Source organism: Odontomachus brunneus, unplaced genomic scaffold (genome assembly GCF_010583005.1).
Source record: "Odontomachus brunneus isolate Ranch 3 - 2012 unplaced genomic scaffold, Obru_v1 Obru_scaffold_035, whole genome shotgun sequence".
In the NCBI taxonomy this organism is placed as follows: Eukaryota; Metazoa; Arthropoda; class Insecta; order Hymenoptera; family Formicidae; genus Odontomachus; species Odontomachus brunneus.
This window is the reverse complement of record NW_022639485.1, coordinates 654949-673231: the sequence shown is the minus strand read 5'-3', so window position 1 is coordinate 673231 and position 18283 is coordinate 654949. Positions and strand designations below refer to the sequence as shown.

Here is an 18283-nt window from a genome sequence, read left to right as displayed (position 1 = left end):
GGCGCGCATATTCCGTATCGTGACTCGCTTTATCGGCCGAGCGTATAATAACGAAACGCTCGATAAGGCTGCTGTTTTATCCGCAGGTGGCGGTTACCGACGTGATCGTGGCGATTTTGAACGGAAGGCCAATTGCATCGCGCGGAATTGTGCTTTCTTTCGCGTTTCTCACGCGGAACTCTTTTAACACACGGCCGTGCGTTATCGAGCTTGAGAAAACGTCCTGAGGCCTTGTATTTTGTGGCGCTATTTTCAAATACTTCAAGGCGCATCCGCGATGTTTGTGCTCTATCTTTGTCAAGCGATATCCGGTTATAATTGCTCGTCGCAATAATAAACGCACGTGCAGCGCTAATACACGTTTCTACATACAAATCGATTAGTCACGAGTTCGATGCGATGCCTCGCGCTTTCTGGCGCTCGACCAGACCGATGATTTATTTACACGGCAGGAGCTGCTGTAAAGCACGAACGGCTACACGGTCGGCCGTCGAGATCTCACCTTTGAAGCGTTGATTCATCGTGAGTCAAATCCACAAATTCATTAATGAAATTGACTGAAAGCAAACACTGCTACCGTTTCTCGTGTGCGGATCCGAGTTTTTCGCGAATGACGCTTTAGCTGACTCAAGTCAATCTTTCTTTTTGTCAGGCGCATTGAACGCAATACATATATTATTTTGCATTTTATGCATCGCGTAAATTATCGGGAATTCGGGACACGGTCGATCGCGAAGGAAGGGAAAACGATTCTGTCAAAATTGATCTGAGTTTAATTACTGAAACATTCACGTATATAAATAGGGTACAAATATATGTGATTGATGCATGTTGATGCGTATGTGTGTGTTCTTCTCTCAATGCCTACTGCAGTCCGCCTTAATAATATATACATTTTGTAGACGGTTTCGTAAACCGCAAGGGGTCACACACGTTTCGTGGACGAATTAATTTTAATGCAACGCAAATACGAAAAATGTGTCTTGTTTCCAGAGCTGACAGCTTCATCAAGAGAGCCGCCGAATTGGCAGAAATTTCTCGTTCGACTCAACGTTGACTTCGTGATGAAGCTGTCGGTCTATTTTACCCCGCGGTCGCATTTCTACCGTGCTGCGCGTTTCCATCCGAAGAATATTCAATTACCGAGAGAGTCTGACCCCTGCATATAGCAAGCACCTTAACCGGAAATTTTAATTTACTCCACCCAATTCATGCTGTTTATAGATCATTACGTAACGTCTCTATCGCGAGAGGAATCGCTCGTCGTATCGGATTAACACGTCGCCGTAATGTCCCCAGAGGAACGGGTATGCATATTTTATCGCCTATAGGTCGCTTAATAATAGACTGTGAAGAAGTCGAAGCGGATACAGTAATGTCTGCTCGTGTGAAGCGAATTCTCATCCGCCAAATACTCTTCCTGATTGCTCTCGCCAGATGTGCCAGATGTTGAATAATTTCAACGATGACTCGGCGATTTGAGTGGACAAATGTATCGGAAATTCTTTATCTGCTTCCAAACTGGAGAATAAAAACTCCATCAGGGCCTTTCCCGAGATCAAAAGTCGCGCATTGTTCGTTCGCGTTTACGGATTGAACGCGTTTACAGATCTCGAGAGCCGAAATCGGGAGGGAGTGTTCGGCGGAGCACATTCGCAGCGAATATCCATTAATTGAGTGGAGCTGATAAACTGAGAAAATATGATTGTCCTTAGAGGATTATATTAATATACGGCGACGCGCGCGCGTGCCGCCGTCGCACTACGTCGTACCTCGAGTATACCTTAATATTTCCGCACGGCTAAAATCCCGAGAGCGCCTCGAGCTCCGGGTATAAACGCGCAGAAAGCAATCTACAGTCAGGTAGCCGAACGCTCGGGTGTTCCTTCCATTCATTCACAAATCTCACGAACAGTGAGTGGTACCTCGAAAAATGCCAAAACGGCAGTTTCTTCGGCGGCTACTTCCAAGAGATCAGTATCTCGATTAGTTTCTAAGCTGGAGCTAGAGGAAATTTTCCCCTTTTCCCTTTTTTTTTTACTCGACCATCACCACTTTTACTCGACCATCACTGTCGTCGCTACTCGACTAATTTCAACACTCGTTTATCTCTTTTCCTGCACGACTGATTTATTCGTTCTGGAAAAGTACGAGCCGCCTTCCGAGAATCCGTTGGAATAGAAGAGAAAGTCTCTTCTCGTTCGTTCGTTCTCCTCTCTGTTTTCACCTTTCTCTCCGTCTTTCTCTCGCGTCTATGCTTACATGCTTAATCGCTATCTTAACGCTACTTGTATCGTTAGAGACGTTAGTGAAGCGTGAACCTTTAAATACCGCTAGTCTTGATGCGGGTTACAAATCGATCTCCGAGGACCGAAAACAGCAACCAGGCTCGCGTCCACCATTAATACGAGCTATCGGAAATTTCGCCTCGAGCACCGCGACAAGTCAACTCGCGCGCTCGATCTTGTTCTTTTTGCAACCCGATCAGAAGTAGCCGCTAGAGGATGAGACAGTTAGCTGATTTCTAAGAATATTCTTAAATAAAATCTACTCTCGTTACGTTCATGGTGATCTCGGCAATGAGCTTCGCGATTCATATCCCGTATGCGCGTATGTATGTGTGTGTGTGTGTATGTGTGCGTGCGTGTGTGAAAAAGAGTCGCTCGCCAACTTTGCGATAAACACCCTCGAAATCGGACGCGCGCGAACCGACGAACGCAAATTTTGATCGCGCGCGGCCGCGCTGATGCAGCAACGCTTCCCTCGCGCATCAAGTCGGACCGTGTCAACAGATCAGTTATGATCGCTATTTTAACAATATCTCGGCGCGCGACTTGCGCGCGCGCCAAGAACACGTCGTTAAACGCGCCAAAGAGTGTACACATCGGAGGCCTCGCTTCGTGCGTCTGATGTAATATTTTATTGGCGTTCTACCGCGAAATGCAATAATATCGTCGTCATGACTCGAGCTACTTCTCAGATCAGAGAGACTTCCCTTTCGCCTGATTGACATAATATCACCGCCACACCTGGAGAACAGTCAGGTGTACGTTCGAGCCGAGCCTCCGTTAAAAATCAAGACAAAAATCGAGACAAGTCGAGTCGTCATCGCTACCGTCGTAGAGCTCGGTTATATGTAGGTGTTTACTTTCAACATATGGTACAAGAGATCCTTGTGATCTTCATCACGTCAGTCGGTAGTCTTTTGTGTATATGTCAGTGTATGCGTGTGTGCGTATGTGTGTATGTATGCACGCGTGTGTGTGTGCGCGTAAACTTATTTTCGAGACGATCTATTATTAATCTCCCTCGAATGACTCCGTCGGAAGTGTCGACTTGTACCAACGAGCGTAACTGTACCCTCAGAAACCGTGTGCGTCAGTGTTACCGATGTGGAGCCGGTACTCGCGCAGCCGGACGTTACACAATCGACCCCCGTGATCGTCGTCGATAGCACACCGCGCAGAATACCGATCGCATTAGATGCGATTCAAACGCGCATTAGAAAATGGTACGATTGTCCGACGATTTTTCTCCTTGTCCGCCCTCTTACGAGCCGTTTCAAGTCGATGGAAATATAATGACAATGAACAGGTATATAATAGGGATGAGAGAGCGAATAATTATCGCTACGTATGAATCTTTCGATAACTTACCATACACGAGTGTGGCTGTGTATCGCGTGTGAATACGTGCGTGCGTGTGCGCGTGTGTGTGTGTGTGTGTGTGTGTGTGTGTGAATGTGTGAACTGTCGCACTCTTCGATATCGTCTTCCTTATTTGCTTCCGTGATCGCGTTCCACGGGGTGAGCGTTTCCTCAGCCTTTAAGTCATCATCTTACGAGGTGTCAACCACTTCTTCATGTAGTAACAAAAGATCGTGGAGATGTAGATGAGCACGAGCAGAGCGCACGTCACCCCGAGCGCCAATACCGAGGTTTTCGTCGGGCACGGCTCCACGATGGTCACTGTTTTGTCTGGAAATAAGTGTCATGCTTATTTGGTCATCAACACCCTGTCACTCAAGTTATGGTCGGCGTTTCTCTTTCTCTCCTTTCTCTCTAAGAAAGAGAGAGAGAGAGAGAGAGAGAGAGAGAGACACGCTCGGTTCCTTTTCGCAGCTTTTACAGCCTCTCTGCTTATTTACCTGCTTCATTGAAGTCTATGCTGGCATCACTCTTCAGAAAGTCGGACTGTTTCTCGTCGCCGAAATCCAACACCAGGATCTCCTGCGACAGAGTCATATCCTCGGCCTTCTCCTCCGTCGAGTTGGCGAGGCTTCTCCTACGCCTCTTGCCCCACGATTCCACGGATTCGCGGCCCCATTCGCAGACGGCCTGCAACGCGAGGCAGGCTCGTTCAAACTACTGTTTTATGATCGTTTATCGGAAATATAACGCAATGAAGTTAATCGGCTAATTACCGGCTCGCACGGTCCTAGACAATACTTGACGTTACATTGGAAAATTACGCCATAAGACTCGGTGAACCTGAAGGCCTCGTACACGGATTGCAGGGCGTTACCGTCGGGCGTGAAACTGGGAAAGATGGAGGGATCGACGGGACACCTGGAAATAATACGCTTTCGTATTCAAATTCGTCCCACATGCGCTTTGTATTCTCCGTCGATCATAAATCAACGGATAAATGCTAAGAAAGATATTAGACTGACCCTTCGTCGTCGATAATCTGGAACGTGCTTTTTGAATCCTTTGCCATGGCTACGCAACTGCGAGCGAAAATGCCGTATGGGGCTACATACAGAATGTTAATGTCAGTTGTTTGCGAATTATTATTAAAGATTGGCGATGTCGTTTTTTAAATTTGTATTTTTTTCTTTTTTAACCCTCCTATTATTCTGATCTCTCCTCGGATCCGCTTGATACCATGACGATCGCGATCACACGGAAAGAAAAGATTGGTTATATATTAAGGAGGCAAAATTATTTTTTTCAGGTTAAAATAGCAACAATATTCGGGAATTTATTTAGAAAAAATTACTAAATAAATATCTGAATTTTACATAAGTTTAGTAGTTTTCTTTAAATAAATCGTTTTGGCTTGAAAAAATAATTTGTCGTCTTAATTTTACAAGACGCGTTTTGTTTTGAAAGCAACGTCTTTTTACATAAACGCGCGTTCGCGTCTGACACTTTTGCGTGGTGAAATAATTTTCTGTATATATAACACAGAGAAAGAAACAAAGTAATTTTACTTGCACGATTCTAAGTTTGCTATTCTGACTGCGCAGTCGGCGCTAGTCGAAGTCTCTAATTCTCAAGCTAAAATAAAGCTTAAAATTAGACTGTGTTTCATGTCGGACGTGTAATCTCTTGAACCGAACAAGAGATTAAAGAGAAAGCTAGTGAAAGACAAGAACTAGTATGTGACTAATTGCCAAAAAATGTCAATTCGCAAAATTTTATACAATATTTTACGTCGCCCCTTCTAACGAAGAGATTTTAACAAATGGCTTGAAGTCGACGACAATTACTCATGATATTAAGAGGGTTAAAAAAGTTGAATTTACAAGAAACGAACTTACTGTCCTCCGGAATTTCGATTCTGAACGTCAACTTGTCGCCGATACGCACTGTCTCGACCTCGCGCGACCGGCTGTCGAGGATGCGGATTCTCGGCGGCGGCGCCTCCGGTGCGCTCGTGATGCTGATCATTTCCGGGTCTCTGATCGGCATCATGCCGAAGGTGATATTCTTCGAAGACATATCGTATGTACACTTAACTTTGTAGATTTTATCAGCCTTTGTCATCACCACGGAATGGTGTTGCAGTACGACCGTGTTCGAGTAGATCCCAGTCTGAAAACCGTCACGCTGCCATGGTGAAAAGAAAGTTTGAACAGAGATTAAGCACTCAAAGAGAGATAGGTGCGTGCGTATTTATCGTAAGCTCTTTATCGATCTTCGAGAAACTCAAATATAGGGAAAAGTTTTCTCTGCTTCTCCTTTTTTTTAAATCAGACATTGTGATCCATATTTTAAACTGCATCTTTTATCGCTAAAAACGTCTATAAAAATGATTTATAGCCAAGGCTTATAAGTAACTTTTAAAGGCATCTTCAGCGATAAAAAAAAGCTCAGAATATGAATCTGTATTTCACGTGATACAATAGTCGAATAAACGTGGAAAATCAAACAAAAAATGTCGGATAACATCGACGAAAAAATGGATACATCGATAGCCGAACAGCTTCTAATAAAACATCTGAAAAACGTATAAAAGATGTTTGAATAAAATAGAATGTTTTTGGAACGTCTTTAAGACGTCTTTTAGAAATTTGTGCTGTCTAGGTAAAAGTGGTTTATGAGTGCAACACAGAAGTGTGAATTCTTAAGCTCGCCGACTTCTAAGCGTGCATGTGCGTGGATTATTTGTGTCACCTACTCCAGTTCTGGAAGTAAAAAAGGAACATGCCATTCTGCCGTCACGTCATGCGTCACTTACCACACTTTGAGTATTACAATCTTGACCGCTCATCGTGAGATCCAGCCTGAATAGATCGCTATTGATAACGTCGATATTGCACGTTTCCGATCGGCCAAGAGCGTAGATGCGTCCGTTGAAGGGCTTATTAGTGCGAACTTGAACGGCAATTCGAGTGTCTTTACAGTCGACCGATACTGGAATCAACGACCGTTCGTTAGAAAAATTGCCCGTCGTGTCTTGTACGCGGAAAAGTCTCAGTTTGTGTAAGCGAATGAGGACCAGACGAAAACTCGGTGATAAGATATATCTGTTGCCACGATGGAAAATGTTCGGTTGCATAAGTCAGTTGAGGTAAGTGACTGAATAGAAATCTTTTGCATAAATTGTTTTGTACTTGCAAACGAATTTTCGCGTGGTCCTCAGGCAACAGAAAATTCAATTACGTGAAAGCAATTCTTTTTTTTACGCAAAGAGAAAAGTTTGGTTGAATTAAAATAATTAATTAATCTCGAAGAAAATAAAATTCTTGGACCTTGTAAAACAAATTTCATTCTTAAGAACTAGAAATTCTATTCCTTTTAATTAAAACACAGTTGTGTCATTGTCATGTTAAGAAAACAAATTATTTTTTCAGGCCAAAAGGAATAACAAATGTTTAGAAATTCTTAAAAAAAATATCAAGTAAATTCGTTTGAATCTAATATACATAATTAATATATTTTTATTAAAAAATAATTTAAAATTAAAAATTATTATTTTGATTCTAAATATTAAAAAAATCATTTATAATTTTTTTTAAAGCAAATATATTACTTAATTGAATATATAAAATTCCAACGTAGTCGCTTAATAGTTTTCTTTTACATTTTCAAATACTTATCGCTGTTTTGACTTTTGACAAATAATTTGTGCTCCGTTAATAAATACACAACCAATCTTTCTTCTTGGTGTATGCATTGTTAGAGGATGTGAATTTCATACCATCGTAACAGGTCCCGGTCTTGTCGCAATTAATATCATTTCTGGTGAGATTGTTAATTGTGGGGTCTTCGGTGGTCTCGAAGACGATGGGCAATGTATCCGCTATCGGGCCGGTACCCTCTGAAACGAATACGAATATACCCTAGAATCATGTGCACGCGTGCGCCTTCAGCTCGCTTCGGGCGACGAGTGCTCGAGTTCGCTTACTCTCGCAGAAATTCTCGAAGTAAGTCCCGACGCGTTCACCGTTGTCGATCAAGGGCCTCTCGGCGTTCAGGTACGTCGACGGCCCGTCCGGAAGGGTCCAGTGATCCAAGTGGAACAGGTGGCAGTTATAGGCCGAGCCCTGAGGAACGCCGCGGTAAAGGAAGGAGCGGCAGAGGAACTCGTTCTCGATCTCGCAGGCCAGTCGGCAGGCGGACTCGCTTTGTACCTGCAGTTCCTTGTCGGTGTAATAATGTAGGCCGGCGTATTGCGCTACTTTGTCGTCTGCCACACCGATTCTGGGCATCTGGAAGATCCTCTGAGACTTGCAGGCCTCCTTACCTGCGTGGATTTGTGTGGCCGATTAAATCAGGGGTCCTTAATAGGATAAAGCAATAGGGATTTTTTACAATATCGTGTCTCAGATACGATAACGCTAAAGTACGTTCCGATATTCAGTGTCAATACTTTAAATCTATAGGATACGTAACACAAACTGTATATTCACAGTACTGGCAGTGAATATCGGAACGTACTTTAACGTTACCGTACCTGAAAGACGGTATTACAAAAACTCTTATCACTATTATCATTTCCAATATCTTCGAGGCAAAAAATCAAGATTGTCTTCAAACTTTCGAAGCTATTCCAGCTAGAAAGTAGTATTTTATAGCTGTTATGCTTTATTTTTTGTAGCTTATCGCCATAAGACACTTTTTTCTAGGTAGAGAAACTTCGAAGATCCGAAGGGTGCTTTTATTTTTTACTTTAAAGATACTCCAGGCGAATAGTCCCACGCTGTATAATCTCTTTCTTAGCCTTCAAGCCGATTTATTTCTCTCCTTTTTACCTTTCAAGCATAAATTCTCGAAGTAATCCACCCCCTGCGCGTCCACGAATTGAACGTACTGCCCCGTTGTCCGGCGATCCGAGTCGCCCAGGTGGCACTGCAGCGTCACATAATTATACTCCACGGATCGGCAGGTGAAACGATGCTCATTCAAGCAGGCCGCGAGACAGGCCTCCTTCGTGGAGGTGTAAATTAGCGCGTTGTCCAAGCCGCGAATCATTTTATTCGGGATGCGCTCAAACGCCCACGGCCGCAAACAGACGTTCTCTAAAATAACGCATGACGCGTAAAGACAGGCGATCTCATCTCCCGGGCCGCAATCTTATACCTTAGCGACACGATTCGTTACATCTGGTCGTTGATGACACCGCGTTACTATGCGTGCAGTTTGGCAGATTCTACGCGGGACTTACTGTATGTTTCATCGCTTCAGATAGGTGGGACAGTTCTAATGAAAACGTGTAATTATTACCCGGGTCGACACGTTTTCGTGGAAGCAATAAACGAGTCATTTCTCTGTTAGGCTCTTTAAGAGGAGGTTCTAGTTTAGATGCCAAAAGATGAGGTTTTTACAATTTTTTTTTTTTTAAGAAATGAGTAAAAGTACCAACATACAAGCTTTTTACCATACTATTTATCATTATCTTAAATATAAATAAATTATTTAAAAAACTGAATTCCGCCCAGATTCTTACGCGCTGAGCCTGATGTTGTCAGATAATCGATGAATATAATAGCTCGTGTTAATAATCTGAAATAAATGGGATGAAATTCAAAAACTATAAAAATCAAATTTATCGAAGAATGAATCCTTTGGAAAATTTCCAAAATTAGTATTTTTCCCAGAAAAACCAAATGATAAAAAAAGAGACAAATAAAAAGGATTTTTTAACTTCGAAGTTTTGTAAAATTTCGCCATTTTGTAAAATTTCGATCTTAAGCGTATAACAAAAGTCCTTCTTCTAGCAGACAGTCTAGTTTTTAAATGTTCGAGTTCCATTTGTTCCAGATTATTACACGTGCTGCAATGTTATTCACCACTTGGAGTTAGACAGTCAACATGTTAAGGTATCTCGAGTAGTCGGATTATTTAAATCATTTCAAAGGAGAAGTGGTCGCGCGACGGTCTTCGCGGATTACGGTTCGCGGCGAAAGACCCGAACACGCCGAGAGAAATCACGAGCCGCCGGCATGTGACTTGGCACGCGTTTACGCCGACGATGACGCACGTAGACCGTGCTTTTTGGCATACACACCCGGAATGTATTTCGGCCGGGCCTGTTCGCCGTTCCGATTTCTTTTGTTACGCCCTCGAAACTGGCGCTAAAGTCGCCGTCGACAACGAAAGCAGTGCCAACGAACCGACGCGTGACTCCTTCACGGATGAATCACCGTCGATCGTATAAATTCCTGACCGTCGCCGCTACTGACAAATCGCTCGTTCTGGACAGATTACCGCCAGAATTGGTAAACCGGTATGATTATTTATGATTATTTATGAAGTGACTGTTTGAAATATTTCTTTTTTTTTTGTAGCCTCAATAATACTGCACCGTCGCTATCCGATGTCGAGCGACAATACACATGAACAGTTTTACAATTTTATCAAAAAATAATTTAAGATTTCGAATATCACAAAATGGAGTTAAAAACTTATGAGAACTTACCCACTCTATTTTTTTTGAGACATAAATCTTATTTCACAAAAATAAACTTTATATCCCACAAAGAAATTCTCAAGTATTTCTTCTCAATGCACTAAACTTAAAAATTCTCTCAAATATTTTATGATCCACGCACCTATTCATGGCCTATTCCATCATTTTAGGATTTAATCTTAAAATGATCGAATTTTCGATAAATTTGGAAAAAACACGAATCCTATTCGACATGTTTTTCAACAATAATTTCACGCCAGTGCAGTTTCACAGCGTATGGGATGCTAACACATGTCGTACTTTAAAAACGTGAAATCGTTGACCCATGACGAAAAACCTTTATAGGTCGATTCAAAATAACCTCAATTTCAGATGTTTGCAAAGAAAAACTCTTCGTAATTTATAAATTATAAGTGAGTAGAATTTTTGAAATGTACATGCAATTTTTTTCCGCTTCACCAAATAAAGTTATTTTTCCATTTTTTATATTTTTTCTGTCCCAATACTTAAAATAAAAAAGTCAACGTTTCTAAAAGAAAGAAAGAAATTATGAAGACAGATGGATTGTGCTCTTTTATCGTACGACAACCGATGTTTTTTGCTTGCGTGTTCCCACGATAGATAAAACTAAAAATAGTCCATTTTCCAAGAATCGTGAATGGACATTTCGTCCTATTTCGTTGAATGTAATATCGCAGGTAGCGTAGGTCTAACGCATGATTCGACACGGTCTCATGCGTAACTAACGATCTGATGGCACTATAACAAAACAGCTCGATAATGGAAAAAGGGAACGCGCTGAAATAACAATAATACTTTCATGATCAACCTGTTGTACTTGTCCTATAAATATATTCGTTTGTTCAGAGGTTTATGCTTTTTTGTAAATCTTTTACGTCGTCCCCGACGTGGTATGTGGTTCCACATACTGTTCATCATTTCTAACCGTATCCTAAACTTTTAGTACAAAGAAAAAGCAAAAGGAATGCGTGTTTGAAAGACGAGACAATCTGATAATGCTTGTTAGAAATGATGGCCTTGAAGACATTTGGCGATGAAAAAAATAACGTGTCTCACGTATCGTTGCTCCTCTAAAAAAGAGACCTCAATTGAAATAACAATAGAATAAACTATCTTAAATCTCTAAATATATATTCTTTTGGTGTCTATTTGGGGAGGCAAGCAGATAGTCAGATATTCCGCGCAATAGAAACGGTATTTGTTTTGATCTGATCCTTTTTGGAAATCACGAAATCGTACTATTTGACACGAAAAAGGAATCCCCGTTGCACGACACGTTCTGTTATATATTTCGGTCCACGTGAACAGGTTTCGCGACTTGGGATTATCCGTTGCTCATATTATGCTGCGCACGATCTCTACGTGTTTCGTTTTATTTGTTCCTGTTTTCCATAACCAAGAAGTGGAAAGTGCTACATAATAAAAAAAAAGGATTAGTAAGGACGATAGCTGTGTAAGGAAGATTTAGTAACATTTGGGACTGGAACGAAAATCAACGGGACGAAAATTATACGATAGAAAAGAAGACGTTAATACATTAATGAACTGGGAGAAATCATTGAGTGGAACCGTTGGTAGCTACCTATGCTTTTTCTCACGTAGGATCGAAAAGGTCGTAAAATGCTGCGCGCTACTGTGTCGGCTGTTCTGTTGTGCTGCAAGCAGGAAACCAACTCTATTATTCCTACGTTACCGTTTTCTATTTCTTTCGCTCTGTATTAACACAGAAAACGAAGGAATGGAACTAAATGAGTGGACACAATCTGAACAAAGTTTTTTCTTCAATTTGTCGCGAAAATGAAAGCAAGTCGATGTCTTTCGAGATAACAATTCTAGGTTATCTGCTGTCGACTTATTAAACATTCTTTGGTTCTTTCCGTCTAATATAACGTCTGAAGTAATGTCTAATATAACGTCTAAAATAAAACAACCAGCAATTCGGAAGGATCGAGACAATCATATAGATCTTTTAATCTGTTGAACTCGTTATCCCCACAATAGCAGGTTATCAGGGTTTCATATCTTTGGAATATGTATAATTCACAAAATTTGAAGTGCTTTTGACATAAAAATTGTAGATGTATTGATTTTGGTCCTAATGAGATTTGAGTGTAAAATAATTATGAAAATAATAAAACTTTAAAAAATGTTTCATGTTTTACTTAGCAATTCAGAGTATATATACATATTCCGCGCCGCTTTTTGATGAATCACGATTAATTTGGAGGTTCCAAGGAGTTAATTTGGGAGAAGGAAGTATCATCAAAACGCCAGATGGGACGAACGTATCGAAGACCTCACGCGTGCGTTAACATTCCGCGTTCGCTCACCAGATCTGATTTGCAATTTCGTCATATAGTACATATTGGCGGCTCTCTGAGGCTGCGCGGCCGGATTCGTGGCGGCCGTTTCGTTCTGCAGCTGGCAGAGAGTGTCCTGCATCGGCGCCAAGGGATTCACGACGAACGAGAATGCGGCGGCCTGACACTCTGGCTCTTCCCTGCACCATCCTTGGCACTCGTACAACGACAGATTCCTCACGCTGTAATAGGTGGTGCCGCGGTAATCGTAGTCGGTGAGTTTCTCAAATGCGGTCCTGGCTGAAATGAGGAAGCAACTTCGCATTTACGGGACGTGCCGACGTCATCATCGTCCGTGTAAGCTACTTCGGTTCTAAACACAATGATATGTCAATGGCGACAAATGACTATTAAGTCTTCGTCCGCTTCTCTTTTTTTTGCTCACGCGGTTTGTTTCGTGACCACTTTTCTCCTCATGAATGAACAAAAAATCGAGGTAAACTTTTTTTCTCATCATTTCAGATTTCCATTTTCTAGTCAAAACGTTGTTTAGCTCTCAATTTGTAACTTTTTCTTTTAGAAAAATTTTAGCAGAACAAACAACTGAAATTTTAACTGTTCCCAAGATGACTCACGAAGGACTAGTGTGTACAGGGTGTTTAAAAATAAAAAAACCACTTGTCCTTAGAAAAACGTATCCTAATCGAATTCTGAGATAATTTTTCCTTTTGCAAAAATTTGTTCAGAACTTAGTTTTTAAATTATAAATAAAAATAGCGTATCATATATACAGAGGTCGGATACAGGAGATAGACAGGGGCGGCGCGACACCCTATTACATACGGATGCTTACGTGTCGCCTACCGCGATCAGCTGATATACACGCATATATACATTCAAACTTTCTCTTTTTTTCTTTCACTCATTCATTCGTTTTTTTTTTTTTTTGCGAGGATAGGAGAAAATGCATTTATGCACACGGAAAAAAAGGATTTACTGCAGCAGCAAACTAATTTGCTATATATGGACAGTTAAACATAATTCGCTGCGTTAGCTAGTTTTTCTTTGCTTCAGGAATCTATTTCTTTGCTATGATAACAATAAAATCTGCTCGTACAGCAAGAAAAGTGACTAACGCAACAAATTTGCTACAGATGGATTAAACATAATTTACTACTTTAGCTACTTTTTTGCAAGAGAAAATTTTCTTGTTATCCAAAGTAAAGAAATAGGTTATTGCAGCAAAGAAAAAGTAGCTAACGCAGTAAATTATGTTTAACTGTCCATATATAGTAAATTAGTTTGCTGCTGTAGCAAATCCTTTTTTCCGCGTAAATACATTTTCCGCTATTCTCACAAAAAAGCGAATAAATGAATAAGAAAGAAAAAGAAAGTTTGAATGTATGCGTGTATGTCAGCTGATCGCGGTAGGCGTCTCACATAAGTACCCGCGTATAATAAGAAGTTGCGTCGCTCTTGTCTGTCTCCTGTATTCGACGTATGATATATACACTAACTATTTTTATTTATTAAAAACTAAGCTCTGGACAAATTTTTGCAAAGGGAAAAATATCGTCTTAGAATTTGATTAGGAATACGTCTTTCCAAGGACAAGTGCTTATTTTGAATCACTCTGTTCAGGTAGCACAAAAGTTTCCCAGAATACGTCTTAAAAAGTTCTAAAAGACGTTTGGAAAAAAGTAGGATGTCTTTATGATGTCTTTGAACGGTTTTCTAAAGAAGTTTTCTCAATAAGTTTCTGCTACATAGAACGTTATTAATGTCATTTGTTGTGACTATAATTCGTCATCATGTTTGCTTCGATTCGACATTTCTCGGAAGAATTTCATCGAGCGCGATTTAGAGGAATGGAATCTTCCCTTGGATTTGTGACAAAAGCTTTCGGCTAATTTCGAGGTAGAAACTTACCCAACGCGGCGTCACCACTCGTTAATAGCACTACGAATATCAGGCTCGCGGTTGCACACGCCACCCTCCCGATCGTGAACGAGCCCATCTGTAATGGGAACCTTAGTTATACATTCGTAATTAAACGTTCTTAAATGTATTTTTATGTTAAATATACGTAGAAGTTAATTAATTAATTACGTCAAGCGTATTTTTCTCTTCGTCCGGTAACTACTCGCTAAATTCCTTGGAGTGAAATTTCACTCGAAAGGCAGACTGACCAGCGGGTTACTCGAAACTGAAGAGCCACTCCGCATTGGAATGAGACATTTATACTTGCAATTTTCAATGGCAATATCTTCACTATCGTATTTCGAGTGAAAATACTGTCTCCTTATTTTCTAGATATTTCTTCTTTCAGTGCAATTCTAGTGTTGAATCTGATAAATGGCCGAGCTAAGTAGGCTCCACACATCGGTGACACATACTTGGCGACTTAATACTTTCACAATTTGATATTTCAATTACTCCATGTACTTAATAATATAATAAAAAGCAGAGAATCACACGCACACTTAATAAGAGTCCTATCGATGATCGTCTGTAAGACGCGAAGTAGCGCGTTTCGGAGGGAGATTGCAGCACCTGGCAGCCGCCAGGACGAGAACGAACGACGCGGATCAGTAGCTCGTAACGCAAATACGCGGCGAAATTACACCGGCGAACGATCGAGCGCGCATAAATACGGGATAATCCTCCCGCGGCCAGATGGAAACCCATCGATAGAGCGAAGTAGAGTTAATCGGCTATCCAGTTAATCAGGAAACATGGCTCATCAGCGCGGCGCGTGGTGCATGATCGACGTCCGTCGAACGGGTCCGCGCGTAAAAGTCCCAGGACGATCCTACCAGGATCCTCCGATCGAGGAAACCGCGCCGCTGCCGGGTCTGTAATACTACTACTTACTACTACTACTACTACTACTACCAGTACCACCAGTTAGGAGCATACGAACGGTCGATTTCCCGCGCACGCATTTTGCTCGCGAAACCGCTTCCTAGTTTCCTTCTCGTGTCGTTTCTCCTTTCTTTTTTGTTTCCTTTCCCGCAAGTGGTACGCGGCAGACTTATTCCTCTCCATCTCTCTTCGCCTCGTCTCGCCAAGCTTAGCCGCGCCTCCACCTCCCGCGGCTATTTCTCCATGTCGTCCGTCGCGTCCTAGGATCCTCGTCCTGCGTCGACAGGACGGGTTTTGCATGGCTCGCGAGGGAAAGAGAGAGAGATCGGTTTCTCACATTCCGCATTTAATATGCTTATCTGTTATCTCGCGGTAATCGCGACGACGTCGCACGAGAAATAATTCGACCGTCAGGCGCGCAGGTCGAAAATAAATCGCGAGTTGAGATAAAAATGTCAATCCCCGGACCCGTATCTAATCCGGGGAATGTTGATTACTGCATAAGGCAGTTTCGCAGTTTGCACTGTTTTACTCTGTCTGGTTGCATAGAATTGCAAATGCTTTTACAGAGCGAAAGTATAAATGTATGAAATATATGTACAACGTATGGAAAGAGAGAGACACCAAGTTGCATGAAAAACAGAAAAAATGTTGTAAAAAGGAACTTTTTTGTTTTTTATAAAAAATATACATTTGCACTTTTACTCTAGAAACATTTGCAATTCCACATAAACCAAATAGAAAAACAGTGCAATCTACGAAATTACACTTGTCCTTATATCCTTTTAGATACGAATATTGAAATTTCCAACATAGAATATATGTATTTATGGACCAAACAATAAAGCAATAAAAATCTACGGATTAAGCACGTGTTTGGGAGGATTGGGATCTTTATCTTACTTTACAACCAATCTTTCTTTCGTCAGGTGGTCCTGCACGACAGGTAATTCTTGCGATTCGGTCAAGTACATTACCGTCGTAAATCCTCTCAGCATGTGGGCCATATGCATAGCATGTGCGTCTGTCAAACATGCTGACCATCGAGGGTCGGCAAAGAAAAAGAAACATCGTCGGATGACAAAACGGACAGAGCAAATGATAAACGTGAAAAGACGTGAGTGGCACAAATGAGACAGTACTGTTTGATTGTTCACTTGTGGCGTTTCATCGTGCATTATTCTTTCTTTACTGGGCGCTAAAAATTCCCACGCCACAATGCCCGTCCTTGTTCGCGCTGATTTTCGCACGATTGTCGATCAACACTGTTGATCGGCGACTTTTCATCGGCTTCGTTAGCCAACTTTTCCCACCCTGCTCGCGTATACCTGTCCCTTGGCAATCCGCATCACGATAATGCGATAACGAGAATGACGCAGATGCGATCGTGCGATTATGTCCGAACGGATCAAGAGCAGTCGCATGTATATATATGTACATGTAGTATGTAGTCTGAACGACGAAGGTTCGAGGTCATCGAGTATAATGGAGCTACGTCGTAAGACGCGAGAGGGAACGAGAGCCACGAGAGCTGTGGCCTGCACCGAGGCCAAAGGTTCATCCTTCCCTCACCATCTCTGCGCGCCCCCGTGGCCTCGCCGCCATGGCCTCCCGCACCCACCGCGAGATGCAACGTCGTCGTGGCAAAGTCGCGCGCGCTAACAATGAGGAATGCGCTTAGGTGCGCTCGGTAGGCAGGTTGATGCACTGTTACGAAGATTAATGCGCGCACCGTCGCGCCGAGGTGAAAGAAACGCCCGGAAGAGGCGCATGCGGATTCCTTTGTCCCGCACCTGGGGTCACGAGTTACCTGAGGAACTCGGATTTCCGGGGATTAACGTCACCTTTTGTATGGCGCGTATACCTCCAGCGAGGTGCGCGCGGATTTTACGACTGATAAGTCGTGGATAATAATGTATTCATGTATTGAATTTTGATAAAATCTAATGTGAAATCATATGATATGGTACAATATAATACGTATATGATGATACGATACGATATTATAATGTGACGATGTGATATGATGATATAACGACATATATGATGGATTAGGTCGTGTAACAAATACTTGCAGATTTCTCAGACTTACTGTGGGATGATTACACTTTGATCATTTTAATCTTACGAAGCAATGTACGCTAAGAGTGACAGAAGATCATAGATTAAAACGGCGCATACATTATCTCATAAAATTATAACAACGCAAAAATACAATCTTTATTTTATCTGACAATGACCAAAGATTATTTATTATACATTCCAGTAATATAATATGATATGGCAATGATTAATTAATTAATAAAAATGAACAAATAAACCAAAAGATTCTCGTTATCAGAAAAAAAAAATCTAAAATACGAGAAATATAAAAATTCTGCACGTAAGATGTCAAAGCCAATCCGAGTCGACGTGAGCATAGAATTTCTTGTGTTTCAACCCCCGCTCGAGTTCCCTTCGGTCAAGATGCAGGCAATAAGTTGGAGCATTATGCAAGAACACGCCTGCCGGCTTGAGAATCTTACCGCATGCTTTTCGATTATTAAATTACCACAGATTCTCAAATGAAATTATATCAGATTATTAGATCTCGAGGGCACAAAATCCCGTTCAAATTAATACGTCTTAGTTTACACACACGTCTCTTCGGGCCTCGACAGAGCTCACATCACCGTCTGAGCGTAACAAGCGTAACGATAAATGAATTGCTCACCTCTATCTGCGATCGCAGAGTACTCTCGCGCTCCAATTCGCGTGGAGAAGGCGCGCATCGAGAGTAGCGGTGGTACAGAGTACACGGACACGGTAGCTCGAACGACCTTAACGATTGCGTACGTGCCACGTGCACCACGTGCGGGGAACGCGTGCTGTCCCCGACACGCCGACGGGAAAAGTTATTCTGCGTGTACGCGTACATCGAGCCCTGACCTTTACGTCACAACCGGTCCCCCCCCCCC

At 41.9% G+C, this 18283-nt stretch overlaps 1 protein-coding gene across 3 annotated transcripts in view; it reads right to left on the bottom strand.

Annotated features, from left to right (window-relative positions):
• Nucleotides 1-750: 750 nt before the first annotated feature.
• LOC116843725 overlaps nucleotides 751-18283 on the bottom strand; it is a 118874-nt gene continuing 101341 nt past the window's right edge. Inside the window, exons 2-12 of one of the 3 annotated variants that reach the window (XM_032814408.1) lie at nucleotides 14391-14478; nucleotides 12492-12761; nucleotides 8483-8749; nucleotides 7636-7974; nucleotides 7429-7548; nucleotides 6466-6641; nucleotides 5546-5834; nucleotides 4673-4754; nucleotides 4424-4568; nucleotides 4148-4337; nucleotides 751-3977 (exon numbers count right to left, since the gene is read on the bottom strand). In XM_032814408.1, the coding sequence (XP_032670299.1) occupies nucleotides 3826-3977; nucleotides 4148-4337; nucleotides 4424-4568; nucleotides 4673-4754; nucleotides 5546-5834; nucleotides 6466-6641; nucleotides 7429-7548; nucleotides 7636-7974; nucleotides 8483-8749; nucleotides 12492-12761; nucleotides 14391-14478 (2118 nt within the window). In that variant the 3' untranslated portion in view covers nucleotides 751-3825. The remainder of the gene's footprint in view (nucleotides 3978-4147; nucleotides 4338-4423; nucleotides 4569-4672; nucleotides 4755-5545; nucleotides 5835-6465; nucleotides 6642-7428; nucleotides 7549-7635; nucleotides 7975-8482; nucleotides 8750-12491; nucleotides 12762-14390; nucleotides 14479-18283) is intronic. The other 2 variants (XM_032814406.1, XM_032814409.1) reach the window with 2 other exon arrangements.